The 14,644-nt window shown below is 42.2% G+C and overlaps 1 protein-coding gene across 1 annotated transcript in view; it reads right to left on the minus strand.

Annotated features, from left to right (window-relative positions):
• Positions 1-1,308: 1,308 nt before the first annotated feature.
• The window catches only part of ADCY8 (adenylate cyclase 8), a 98,893-nt gene continuing 85,557 nt past the window's right edge, over positions 1,309-14,644 (minus strand). Inside the window, exons 13-17 of the mRNA XM_087962202.1 lie at positions 14,220-14,378; positions 7,875-8,021; positions 3,947-4,039; positions 2,170-2,284; positions 1,309-1,888 (exon numbers count right to left, since the gene is read on the minus strand). Coding sequence (XP_087818328.1) covers positions 1,401-1,888; positions 2,170-2,284; positions 3,947-4,039; positions 7,875-8,021; positions 14,220-14,378 — 1,002 coding nt within the window. The 3' untranslated portion in view covers positions 1,309-1,400. The remainder of the gene's footprint in view (positions 1,889-2,169; positions 2,285-3,946; positions 4,040-7,874; positions 8,022-14,219; positions 14,379-14,644) is intronic.

Consider the following 14,644-nt stretch of genomic DNA (forward strand, 5'->3'; position numbering starts at 1 on the left):
CAGCCATTTGCAGCAACCTGCGGGCATACGACTATGTTTTAGGATGGTTTTGCCCAAACCTGACATTTATTTCCTTTTTTAAAGCAAAACCATGCCCCATAGCGAACCATTCATTCACTTAATGGTCCTTAACCGAATGCGGCATTAAGGACTGTGGTGGCTGTTTCACAATCACCATGTTTGCTTCATGTTGGCTCAATATTTCATCCTTCCGAGGTCAGTAAAATGAGGACCCAGATTGTTGGGGGTGATAGGCTAACTTTGTAAACTGCTTAGAGAGGGCTGTAAAGCACTGTGGAGCAGTATATAAGTCTAAGCACTATTGCTATTAATGTTAATATATTTAATTTAATAGCTGTAACAGTAAATAGTATAGTGGGCCAGAACCAGAGGTGGTATTCAGCAGGTTCTGCCCAGTTCTGTAGAACCGGTAGTGGAATTTTTGAGTAGTTCGGAGAACCGGCAAATACCACCTCTGAGATTTTACAGTATTCTTCCCCTGCCACGCCCACCAAGCCACACCCACAGAACCGGTAGTAAAAAAATTTGAATCCCACCACTGGCCAGAACACACAGTTGGAATTGATTGGTTGGAGAGTGCAGGCTCCTGCAGGAGGCTATCTGCTTTATGATTGGTTGCTGGGGTAAAGGGGCGTTTCCCTTTTTTCCCGCCTTTTTTCTTCTTCTGGGTGCTGTTCTGTGATTTACCTGACAATTTACCTCACGATCTAGTGAGGTGCCTGACTATCTTGTTTGCTATAAATATAAATGTAAAATATATTTATTTGTATAAAACTACAAGTTCGTCTCAGCGTCCCTGACTCCATTTGGACACTGGCTGTTCAATTCCTCGACCCTTAACGACCACTGCAAACATGGCTGTAAAATCAGGCGGTCATGTTTTATGACTGTCACAATTTATGACCTTTATGGGCAGGCTCCATTACAGTTGTACATCAAGGACAACTGTAATGTTGAAACTTCAGAGGCCAGAAAAGCATCTGTTTTTTTCTACCCATCTTGGTAAATAGTTAAAAAAAAGACTTTAGATCTTTTCAAATCAAAGCTTAGTCCATTCACTGTCTGCCTAATCCCTACTACATCTTTTTTTTTTTTAGCATGGAAATGTGTGGGTGGGAATCAAATCTCAGATGTCCCAACTCCAAGCTCAGAACCCGGATTTCCGAATTGGACCTTCGAAGTATTGCTTAAAGCAACCTCAGATGCGCAGCCTCTGGAAAACAGCGGGGCTGTGGGTGCCACGGACCCATAGAAAGGAAAAGGGAAAAGAAAAACCTGGTTCTAAAAAAAAATTAAAACATATTTATTTATATATTTATTTCATATATAAAAGAAATTAAAAAAGAAAAGGAAAAAGAAATCACAAGGAAGATGCAGGCTTATGGCAAATCCGTCTTGTCTGCGGCTTCTGCCTGGACAGCTGATTCGGATCCGCCCGGAGTTAGTAAAGTCCGCCGATTGTAATGACCCTTAATGATGCCCGAATTATTGTTCTCGTTTAAAATTTGCTTCTGCTTTTGCCTGTTCAGAGATTGCACGAGCCCCAGCACGACAGCAGCTAAGGAGTATTGTCCTGTTAGTTTTCTCGGTTGCATGGTCAAAGGGTTGGGCTGGACTCTTCCCAGAAGGAAGTACGTTTTGATTTTGCCTTCTTGCTCACTGATTCCCTTGACATAAATCTCTCCCCGATAGTCAAAGGCAAACCCCCGGTCCTTCAAGATCAAATAGGTATCCTCAGGCACTTGTATTCGGCCACTAATTCCGGTACTGTCCATTCGACTAGCTAAATTAACAGTTTTGCCCCAGATATCATACTGTGGTTTCTTAGCACCAATGACCCCAGCTACAACCGAGCCTTGGCTGATACCTAAGAAGAGAAAAAAGGTACAGAGTGATTTATGGTTCAGAGCGATCCTATAAAATCTGAGGTCTCCAGTGAATGTAATTACATAACTTGTGAAGAGTTGCTTGCTCATGTCAAGGAGGAAGTAACTTTAGGCTTTCAAAGGGATGCATCTGTATGTCTTGGAGACATTTCTACCTATGGCAAGCAGCATAAATAAATAAAGACTTTCTTTTCAGCTGGTGGGAACCCTGCTCATCTGGGACACTGTGGAGGTCACTTAAAAATGTTCAGCAGATACCTACCGATGCGGAGCTCAAAGTTGTTAAAAGAATGCTTGTTAATCTCTTGAATGCTTTCATTCAGTGCAATGGAGAAATCTGCCAGGGCGCATAAATGGCCCCACTTATCTTCACACTGCTGAGGAATGAAAGATAGAATCAATGCATCATGCGTGTTGATCAGCTGCTCCGTCAAAATGGAGCCAAATTCTGAAAAACAGTTCAGAGAATTGAGCTTAAAGGTTGCAGAATATTAGCCAGGGGAGAAGCTTTTCTCTTTTTGGAATACCACAATACTACAACACCACAACAAAGAGAGCTTTCTTTGAAACTTAGGAAGATTCTAGTCCTATTCAGTGTCAGCGTTCCAACTAACAAACTCCAAACCAGAAGCTGACATTCAGTTCATCTATCTAATTTGTCCTTGGATGCCATTTTAGAATAGAATCAAAGAATAGAATAGAATAGAATAGAATAGAATAGAATAGAATAGAATAGAATAGAATAGAATAGAATAGAATAGAATAGAATAGAATGGAATAGAACAGTGATGGCTAACCTATGACACGTGTATCACTCGTGACACGCCGAGGCACTTTGACTGACACGCCTGTTGGTGTGGGAAAACCTGCACATTTAGAGGCTGCCTGTGCTCTGCTCCAATCCCTGCTCCTTGCTTGTTGCGTGGAGCGTGGTGTCACCGCTGCCGCAAGATCTTTGCAGCAGAGAACCAGTTTTAACCGCCATAAACTGAGGTTTGTCAGTTTCATTACCTCAGGAACGCTACAGGAGGAAAGGAGATCCATGAGGTTCACAGCCCTGTAAGGTGGCCTTCCGATCCCCACATCCTGCACCTGCAGCCCTGAGACCAGGGAGACGAGTTTCACAGCCCTGTGTGATCACCCCAGCCCAGTCCGTCATAAACCAAATTATTTATATTTCTTGAAGTGACACACGACCGAGGAAGGCTACACTTTTTCCCGATTTTCGACACACCAAGCTGAAAAGGTTAGCCATCACTGGAATAGAATAATGGGATGGGATGGGATGGGATGGGATGAGATGGGATAGAATAGAATATAGAATAGAATAGAACAGAATAGAACAGAACAGAACAGAATATCAGCCAAGTGTGATAGACACACAAGGAGTTTGTCTCTGGTGCATAAGCTCTCAGTGTACATGCAAAACAACAAAGTAATAATAATCATACTATCCAAGTAATAATAATCATAATGATACCAACAAGAGAAGGTAATGGAACAGATGTGAAGGATAAAAGTAATAGAGCCATACTACATGAGTAAATATACTTAAGACATAAGCCAGTTCTGTGGGAATCAGGTGCTTGGAGAATTATTGAAGCAAACAACCCCTCTGTGCAATTCACAACTCTACTTTATTAGGATCTCAAAATGGCAAAGGGTAGAGATGGGACCGGAACAAAATGTGCAGCTCTGCCCTACATCTGCTTGCAAATCTTTCTTCTTCTGTGCCTAAATCAATGATGAAGAAGTAATGAAAAGAATGGGAAAAAAAATCCAGCTATAGAAAAGTATCTGAAATCCATAGTTGAAAATCTATGTAGCTCAGGTTTCAACAGTTGAGTTCTTGGTGTGCTCCAACCTTGGTGTTTCCTATATGTTATCAGGCTAGGTGACCTGATTTGTGTGAGGAGTGTGGAATTTATGGGTTTTTAAAATATATTATTCTTTGTCCTGCTAGTCTTGGTTGGGCTGTGGCTTCCTTTTTCTCTTGAAACAAGACAAATGTGTGTTAGAAAATCAGATTAGCTCCTTACCTGTTTTTCAGGGGACAGCCCTGATACCGCCATATATGTGCTTCCAATGGTTTTAATTTTCTCAATATCCTGAAATCGTTCTTCACCTAATAACTGAAAACATCGATTTCAAAGTCATGGTTATGAGATACGTTCTTGCTAAATGGTTTCATTTTACATCCTTCACCCTGTGATTTATTACTTTTGAGTAATGGACAATATAGGTAGTCCTTGACTTATAATCACATCTGAGCTTAAAATTTCTGCTGGTAAGTGAGGCGGTTGTTAAGCAAGTTTTGCCCCATGTTATGATCTTTCGTGCCCCACCTGTTAAATGAATTACTACAGTTGTTAAGTTAGTAACACGTTTGTTAAATGAATCTGGCTTCCCCATTGACTTTGCTTGTCAGAAGGCTGCAAAAGGGGATTACATGACCTTGGGATAATGCAGCTGTCATAAATATGAATCAGTTGCCAAGCTTCTAAATTTTGATCACATGACCATGGGGATGCTGCAATCGTTGTAAGTGTGAAAAATGGTCATAAGTCACTTTTTTCAGTTCAATTATAATTTTATCTCCTTCGGAAATATTGAATTGCTAACTAGGGCATACAAAACCTTTGCTAGACCAATACTTGAATACAGCTCATCAGTCTGGAATCCGCATTGTATATCGGACATTAATACAATTGAGTGTACTACACTCCTCTGCTCGTAACAGAATACCGTACACCACCAGGCTTGAAATTTTGGGCTTGGACAATCTTGAACTACGCTGTCTATGGTTGGACTTAAGCATAGTACACAAAATTATCAGCTACAATGTCCTACCAGTCAATGACTGCTTCAGCTTCAACCGCAACAATACACAAGCACACAACAGATACAAACTCAATGTAAACTGCTCCAAACCTGATTGCAGAAAGTATGACTGACTTCAGCAACAGAGTGGTCAATGCCTGAAATGCACTACTTGACTCTGTTGTTACATCCTCTAACCTCCACTCCTTTAACCTCAAACGATCCACTATGGACCTCACCCCATTCCTAAGAGGTCTGTAAGGGGCGTGCATAAGTGCACCATCGTGCCTACCTTCCCTGTCCTATCGTCCCCATTTATTTGTACCTATTTCCTATATTCTTACTCATGTTTATACTTATACCCATTATCTTGTAAGCAATTGACAAATCAAATAAATAAATAAAATAACTAAACTTCAAAGAGTCATGAAACAAACTGTTGTAAATCAACGACTATCTGTACTGTATTGACCCAAAAGAAAGATGATCAATGATCCTGAAGGATGCCATTCCCCTTCATGAAAGGAAGAGGAGCTAAAAATAATTATTAACAAATTGTTGCATAGTACTTACTATCCCCACTGAGTTTTGAAAGCAATAGTGAAAAATTCTCTCTCTCTCTTTTCAGTGAAAGTGTGACAGTCAGTTTGATGTAGACTGGAAGCTCAAGATTTTGTCTTCTAGCACTACCATCCTACAGTGACCAGAATCGTAGATCATGGACCATAACCTTCAATGAAAAAACCTTCAACTTATAGTTGCCCAATTCAGGTTGACCGTGAGAAAAGTAAAAACAATAAATGTGTGCACATATGTGCATTCTTGAGTTTAATCATTTTTCCACGCAGACATTACAATGAAGGTTTTCATGAAATGTTGGAATATGAGTGTTGCTCATCGTTACAATGAGTGCTTGTGGCTACTCTATTTTGTTGCTTATGGGTTTAGTTTAATTATTCTGTTGGTTGGGTTTATTGCCTGGTTTTAATTGCGCTGCCGTTTTTAATGCTTTTATCTTTCAGCAGCCCATGCAAGTTGCAAGAGAAATAAATATGCAACCCAGAGGGCTTTTCTATAATCCTGCAGAACATCTAAATGTGGTGGCTTCATTAAATTATGATGCCACCGGACCTTTGAGATTTTTTTTTTTTTTGATAGTTATTTGGTATAGAATGAGAGAACTATCATCTCTTTCCTGGCCTTGAGAGAATTGTGCACATTAATTGTCTTTTATTTTTCAATCCAGGCAGTGTTTCTCAACCTGGGGAACCTGGAAGATGTGAGGACTTCAAATCTCAGAATACCTCAGCTAGCCATGCTGACTGGGTTGCCCAGACTGACATGGAATTATTAGCAAAAAACAGATCTATAAGATGGTTGGCTAAGAATAAAAACATCTTCCAACCTGAAAAATACCTTTCAATGGGTATGCCACAATTACAGAGAAGAGCCTATACCAGAGCCAGATTTGAGTTACTGGATTCCATGTCCAGACATGGGCGCTTCCACCAGGCACCATACCACGAGAGAACCTGTTTAGGTGGCTCATCTGCCATTGAAGATATTTCCCACATCTTGTTCAACTGCCAAATATATACCCCCATTAGGCTTAAATATTTATCATTTCTACTGGAAAGAACAGCCCATTGGGAATCAAACCACAGATTGTTATATTTCCTCCGGGACTCTAATGTTCACATAGTTCGTAGAACTGCTAAGTTTATAATCAAGGCAGCGGTCCTAAGAACTCAATATATTGAACAAATTGGTGTATCCTGCAAGGGTGATCTATTATCCTGACTCCCTGGTTTTCCATATATGTTTTTATTGCTGTATTCTTATATATCTAACTTATATGTATTTTGTCTTGTTATATATTTATGTTATGTTATTGATAAGGTCTTATGACTATTCAATTAAATAAACAATACAATACCATGCTGACTGGGGAATTCTGGGAGTTGAAGTCCACACACTTTTGAATTCCTAAGTTGAAAAACACTGATCTAGGCATTTTCCTATGTAGAAATTGAAGTTGGATGGTGATTGGCAGACAATGAGGAAAATCAAAGCAGAAATCTATCTGTAAGGCTCTTTAGAATAATTCCAACAAATACAGATGGTGTTTATGACCACAACTGTGCCCAGAATGTATGTTGCCAAGTGAGAAATTTGTTGTGAATTTTGCCCCATTTTACGATTTTTCTTGCCACCTTTGTTAAGTGAATTACTGCAGTTGTTAAATTAGTAGCATGGTGGTTCAGGGAATCTGGCTTTCCCATTGACTTTGCTTGTCAGAAGGACAGAAGATTGCATGACCCTGGGACACGGGCAACCGTCATAAATATGAACCAGTTGTCAAGCATCTCACGTGGCCATGGGCATGCTGTAACGGTCATAAATGTGAAAAATGGTCATCCGCTCCCTTTTTTCAGTGCCTTTGTAACACGGTCACTAAATGGACTGTTGTAAGTGGAGGCCTATCTCTACTTGCACATCCCTCTTTCTTCCAATTCTCAATACATTCCTTCTGGCATTCTTTTTTTAGCCTCCCTAACCCATATCCCTGTTCTTAATTAGATTGTCCTAGCTGCTTTTAGGGACACGGTGGCTCATTGGCTAAGACACTGAGCTTGTCGATCAGAAAGGTCGGCAGTTTGGCGGTTCGAATCCCTAGCGCTGCGTGACAGAGTGAGCTCCCGTTACTTGTCCCAGCTTCTGCCAACCTAGCAGTTTGAAAGCATGTAAAAATGCAAGTAGAAAAATAGGGACCACTTTGGAGGGAAGGTAACAGCATTCTGTGCACCTTTGGCATTTAATCATGCCGGCCACATGACCCACGGAGATGTTTTCGGACAGTGCTGGCTCTTCGGCTTTGTAACAGAGATGAGCACCGCCCCCTAGAGCCGGAAACAACTAGCTCAGATGTGGGAGGGGAGCCTCTACCTTTACCTTAGCTGCTTTTCAGCATCTATTCAAGCTGGACTCACCTCCATCCTGAACGCAATCCAGAATTAAAAAGAGATTAACTGCTAGCTAAAATGGCACAGACAGAGGTTAATGTAATCAATTGGCTGACAAAATGCCAGGCCTGTTGGCATGGCCAGCTGTTCCTTAAATCTCACTCCCAAAAGGTTGCAAAATTACCTCGTCAAAGTCAGCAATGATTTCATTCAGCAGTCGTAGGCATTCCACGCCCTGGTTGTTCATTTCGGTCTGGGAATAGAAGTCGGCAAAACCAGGGATAGAAGCAAACATGACGCCAACAGCATCATAGGACTGAGAGTAGAGATCCTAGAAATGAGGAGAAGGGCAGAAGAGAAAAAGGATGCCATTTAAGGGACATTTTACAGGGGAGAACAAGGGCATGCTTTTTTTGTGCTGTTAATGTGTGCTTATTTTGAGTGGCGTGGTGGCCTAAGGCGAAGACGCTCACCTCTCCCACTCAGAAGGTTGAGAGTTCAGTCCTAGGCAATGGCAGATGTTTTTCTATCAGAGTGCATAGAGAAAATATCTGCTGCAAACTCTGTGTAAGTGTCAGGAACGGCATCCGGCCAGTAAATGCTCAGCTCCATTCAGTCACCCAGACTCAATCCAGAATTAAGGGATTACAGGGTTGTAAAAAATGTGCTTATTTGTTTGTTTTATGTGGCTGCCCGTCTCATTTGATCAGGTTGGTATAAGGTCTCCTGCCTTAAGCAGAGGGCTGGACTAGAAGACCTCCGAGGCCCCTTCCTACCCTATGATTCTCTCTTCTGCGTTCACCAAGATGACACTTAATGGTATAGGAAGATGAAACCCAGACAAACAATAGAACTGTCCATCAAAGAATATACCAAAAAGTCAAAATGTATTCAGAGGCTATATATAAAAAAAAAATCACATCTTCGTTACAACAATCAACAAACAGCCAACTAATGGTGCTTTCTCAATCTCCCAACCTAAGTTTCAATGGGAACATTTAAGTTATGAAAAGTGTTTGTTTGTTTGTTTATTTATTTAGTCAAACATGTACAAGATAACAAGTATAAGTATGAACATAAACAAGAACAAAGGAAGTAAATACAGATAAATGGGGACAGTAAGACAGGAATGGTAGGCACTCTGGTGCGTTTATGCACACCCCCTTTCAGGGCCTCTTAGGAGTTCCAGATTGTCCAGGCCCAAAATTTTGAGCCTGGAGGCATAGGGAATTCTATTGTGAGTGGAGGAATGGGGTACTTTTCTCGAGAAATACCTCTGAACCCAGCTCAATCGTGTTAATGTTTGATATACATACAGTGCAGGTTCCAGGCAGACAAGCTGTATTCAAGAATTGGGCTGGCAAAGGTTTTGTATACCCTAGTTAACAATTCAATGTTGCATGATAGTTAAGAATGGGCACCATCCAGATCTCCAGGAGAAGGTTGTTCTATGGGGCAGACTCGGGAACCAAGAAAGATAGGGCCCCACCTCTGTTTCAGAAGAGAGTCCATTCATTTAATTTGTTCATCAACCTACCCTTCAGCAAACCCTGCTGGTGGCCTGAGGTTCAATCTTGCAACACATGGGTTAAACATCAAACAAGAATTAGGAATTTGTTTGGAGGATAACCATCTAACACTGATAATGTTACCTAATTGGATAATGAAACATCTACAAGAAAGCCACCAAACTCAGAGAGGACCAAGGAGCCCACGGTTGAACCCCGAGCTACAAAAATTCTCTTCTGTTGGTAGAACAGTTCGTTTCTTGCATACACATTTCTTGATCATGATCTCTGTGGGAACTTGTTGTTAGCTTCCCAGGGCAAATGCATCTATATTTAGAGTTTATTGCTGGTAAGCTCATGCTTGGTGTTCTAATCCTTATATAAACAAATTAGCATCAACAGGAATATGGATGAGGGTACTTGGCTAAATTATTCCACATCACCACTGGTAAATAACCCCAAAGAACAGAAGATCACAAACACCAAAGAGTGTGTACAGTGACTATTGAATGTTGTATGGGCATGCATTGTTAGAATAGAATAGAATAGAATAGAATAGAATAGAATAGAATAGAATGGAATGGAATGGAATGGAATGGAATGGAATGGAGTGGAGTGGAGTGGAGTGGAGTGGAGTGGAATGGGTGGAGTGGAGTGGACTGGAGTGGAGTGGAGTGGACTGGAGTGGAATGGAATGGGTGGAGTGGGGGAGGGAGTGGAGTGGAGTGGAGGGAGTGGGTGGAGTGGAATGGAGTGGAGTGGAGGAGTGGAGTGGAATGGAATGGAGTGGAGTGGAGTGGAGTGGAGTGGAGTGGAGTGGAATGGAATGGAATGGAATAGAATAGAATAGAATAGAATAGAATAGAATAGAATAGAATAGAATAGAATGGAATGGAATGGAATGGAATGGAATCGAGTGGAGTGGAGTGGAGTGGAGTGGAATGGAATGGAATGGAATAGAATAGAATAGAATAGAATAGAATAGAATGGAATAGAATGGAATGGAATGGAATAGAATGGAATAGAATGGAGTAGAATAGAGTAGAATGGAGTTGAGTCAAGTTGAGTCGAGTTGAGTAGTATAACAGAGTTGGAAGAGACCTTGGAGGTCTTCTAGTCCAACCCCCTGCTTAGGCAAGAAACCCTATACCATTTCAGACAAGTGGTTGTCCAGGGTTGGAGCATCCACAACTTCTGGAGACAAGTTGTTCCACTGATCAATTGTTCCAACTGTCAGGAAATTTCTCCTTAGTTTTAGGTTGCTTCTCTCTTTGATGAGTTGATTAGATTACTTCTTGTCCTGCCCTCAGGGGCTTTGGAGAATAGCTTGCATCCCTCTTCTTCGTGGCAGCCCTTTAGATATTGGGACACTTCTATCATGTCTAATCCTCTAATCCTTTCCATTAAACTAGACATACACAATTCCCGCAAACTGTTCTTCATATGTTTTATCCTCAAGCCCCCTATTCATCATTGTTGCTCTTCTCTGCACACTTTCTCAAGTCTCAACATTTCTTTTTGTATTGTGGTGACCCAAACGGGATGCAGTATTTCAAGTATCTGTAAAGCGGTACTAGTCCTTCAGGTGATTTTGATTCTATCTCTCTGTTAATGCCACCTAGGATTGCATTGGCTTTTTTGGCTGCCACCGCACACTGTTGGCTCATGTTTCAGTCAGCAAATGTAGGTCAGAAATTTCAGTCATCAGATATAAGAGCTTTGTAAAGACTACACAAAGAGATTTAAGGTTCATCTGGTCTGCAGGCATAGCCCATTTTCCCCCACCTTGCTGGCAGTGGTGGGATTCAATTTTTTATTTTACTACCGGTTCTGTGGGCATGGCTTGGGGCCGTGGCAGGGGAAGAATAATGTAAAATCTCCAGTCAGAGGTGGTATTTGCCGGTTCTCTGAACTACTCAAAACTTCCGCTATTGGTTCTCCAGAACTGGTCAGAACCTGCTGAATATCACCTCTGCTTGTTGGCCAGCATAACCCAGGAGTCCCCAAACCTTGAGCCACGGCCAGCTCGAAACCAGGCCACAAGAGAGATGGGTAAGGGTCAGGGGTGGGATGCAAATGTTTTTACTACTGGTTCTGTGGGTGTAGCTAGATGGGCATGGGCATGTGACTGGGTGGGCATGGTTTCTTTTTTGTGTGTGTGCAGCATTCCTGCCCCCCGCTCTGTATTTTTTTGCCTCCTGGGCCTCAGGAAAGCCTCCTGGAGGATGTTTTTGCTCCCAAAAGGCTTCTCTGAGGCACAAGAAGGCAAAAATGCAGCACCTCCCCGTGGTCCATTTTTTGGCCTTCTGGGCCTCAGGGAAGCCTCTTGGGGTGGCGGTTTTGCTCCTACAAGGTTTCCCTGAGGCTCAGGAAAACAAAAAAAAAAATGGAGCATGGGGGGAGGCCACATAGCACCCCCCTCCGCACTGTGTTTTTTCCGCCTCCTGGGCCTCAGGGAAGCCTCCTGGGTGAAGCAGTAAGACATTGAGGGGGATCGCAGCACAGCTGATCATCGGAACAGCTGATCGTCGGGAGGAAAAAAAAGAAATACAGGTTCAGCCGAACCGGTAACTGTTTTTTTTTTTTTTTACCACCAGTTCGCCCGAACCAGGCTGAACTGGTAGAATCCCACCACTGGATAAGTGTGTGCACCTGAAGATCCACTCCCGCGAATGGAGAAGACTTACACACAAAGCTCAAATGGAGCTGTGTGGTTGCGCCTGCCACTCACACTCCCCTCTCCTCCCCCGGACTGGGCTACCAAACTGGAAAAGGTTGGGGACTGTTGACCTCTAGCCCACAGCTGCATAATGGTTGGAGAAAGAAACTAAGAAGCGAGACCCTCTTTCCCCAATTCTTAGACTGTAAAGAAGACAGCAGGAGATTTTTTACTTTCAGACTTCCAAGATTGTGTTAATGGAACCTTAACAGTAAAGTAGAATGAGCTCATGCGGTCTCGGTTCCTGTCTGGGCTACTTGAGAAGTCTGACAAACATCTAATTTTTGTTCCCCAAAAAGGCAGAGTCCAAGAATTAACACCCTATAAACACCTGACTCCCTTACATAACTGTGGATCGAACAGGAGCTGCCCCACACATATCTGGAGAGGCTGGGAAAGGTTGAAATGCAATCCGTTTGCAGTCGCTTGTTTTCTTGATGTGGAAGCTTTTGTGCCTTAAGCCAATCTGTGCAGAAAGGAAAGCATTCATTTCCCTATTCACTTCCCCGGGGGAGGAGGGGGGGAAGGGAGGTTAGCATATTACGTAAATAAGTGTTTACTGTATTGAACCTTGAATGATCCAGGCAGCTGATGCAGAATCTCTCTGCAGGTATGATTATTCAGTGTAACAGCAGGAGGAGGGAAAGCCTGGATGGTTTGGGGGGTGGTAGGAGGGTTGGAGAGAGAGATCAAAGGCAGCAATTACAGAATTACTCTTGCAAATAGCAAGTATGCTTTCAGGGCTAAGAACAGATGGAACAGGCGATGTCCTTTGTACAGCTCCCTCAGAGGGCAGGGAAGAGTTAATATCACAGGCTTGGAAGGAACCTTGATAGCTTCTAATTTGTTATTTCATTTGTTTATTTATTTATAAAATTAATCTGCCACTCACCTCATATCCAATAACTCTGGGCAGCTTAATGTCAACTCAGAAAATATTTCTGTGCCTGTTTTAGAATTGCCATGAACAGGGAGGAGGGGAGAGAAACCTGAAGGAGCAGTGAGGCAGTTTAAAACCAAAAGTGCATTTCATTCTTATCTTGCAAAGATTGTAACCAAGCTACTTTGAATTTCTGCTGTGAAAATCCCTAATTGGAGAACGTGATTGATGACTCTCAGCTGTGAATGTGTTTCATTGGAGAATATGAATTATGATACACCCAGGCCTAAAAAACATAATCCAATCCTTTGTCCAGGGCAGGGCTCTGGATATCATCGTGGACAAACTGTGGCCCAGCCTTTTGATGGTTCTTAGTAGTCCTCCTATGTCTATAAACTGTAGGTGCTTCTAATACAAATAAAGAAAAGTAGTATTGCTTGGAATTACCAAGGAGGAGACCATACCCTTACCAACACTGGAAAGGCAAGTACCATATATAAATGGAGCAAGCCCCAGTCTCACTAGATTGATGATGTTACTTAGTTGGGTAATGAAATGTCTGCAAGCAAACAACCAAGCTCAGAGAAAACCAAGGGTTCTACTGTCCAAACTTTGTCCGAAAACTTTCAAGAGCGGAGCCTCCACAACTACAGATAACAGATAATCAGAGTTGGAAGGTACCTTATAGGTCATCTAGTCCAACCCCCCACCCAAGCGGGAGACCCTACACTATTTCTGACAAATGGCGGTCCAATCTCTCATTGAAGGTCTCAACTGATGGCGGTCCCACAACTTCCGAGGACAAGCTGTTCCATTGGTTGATTGTTCTCACTGTCAGAAAGTTTCTCCTTATTTCTAGGTTGAATCTCTCCTTATCCAGTTTCCATCCATTATTCTTTGTCTGGCCTTTAGGTGCTTTGGAAAACAGCTTGACCCCTTCCTCTCTGTGGCAGCCCCTCAAATATTGGAAGACTGCTATCATGTCTCCCCTGGTCCTTCTCTTTACTAGACTAGCCATGCCCGGTTCCTGTAATCGTTCTTCATATGTTTTACTCTCCAGACCCCTAACCATCTTGGTTGCCCTTCTCTGTACAGGAGGTGGGCTATTCCAATACTTATCAAGGGATTCCTTTAAAAAAATGTATGTGTTTTAGGGTACAATGACAGAATGTTGACAGCCTGATAGAGATTCTCTTTTCCTCCCCTGCCATCAAGACAGGAAAGTTTTGAGTTTCTTCCTCAACCTTTCCTGTCTTTCTGGGCTAGGTTGATGTTTTGGCAAAGGGTGCCACATACCTTCCTCAAGGCTCTATCCATTCTTCTTGACAGCTTTCCAACCTTTATTAAAATCATAAAGCAAACTCTAAAGTGAAGCTTAACTTTTTTTGCCATGACCATTACTAGAACCCAATTCTTACGTACTTCATTATCTCGGTCCTTTTCCAGGAAGTGACGGGCCACATGGCTTGGCAGGATATTGCGTAGCATATTTTCGTTGTGTTCTCTTAACTCCTTCATCTCGTTGATTTCTTCTTTGGCCTGGCCACGCCACAGAAAGTCAAGCCTTGCTGTGTATTCAAGCTGCAAAGACAATAAAGCCTGTTAGCTTCTTTTTAATTAAACATGTGGTCCATCCTTAAGAATACGCACCTAAGAGAAGTGTGGGTAGATCAATTCTAGGGTGACCTAGTAAAGAAGCACCAACTTCAGTATTTGGGCTTAGAAACAGTCTGGCAGTTAATGAAATTTGGTTCAGAGATGGTCATACAAGACTGTTGGGGGTGGTTTGTAGACTATCTTCAAGGACAAACACATTATCTTCAAGGACAAACACAGATCTAGTACAT

This window comes from Notechis scutatus, chromosome 3, assembly GCF_049901735.1.
Source record: "Notechis scutatus isolate UNSWTSFEM ecotype Mainland chromosome 3, rNotScu1.2, whole genome shotgun sequence".
Lineage (NCBI taxonomy): Eukaryota > Metazoa > Chordata > Lepidosauria > Squamata > Elapidae > Notechis > Notechis scutatus.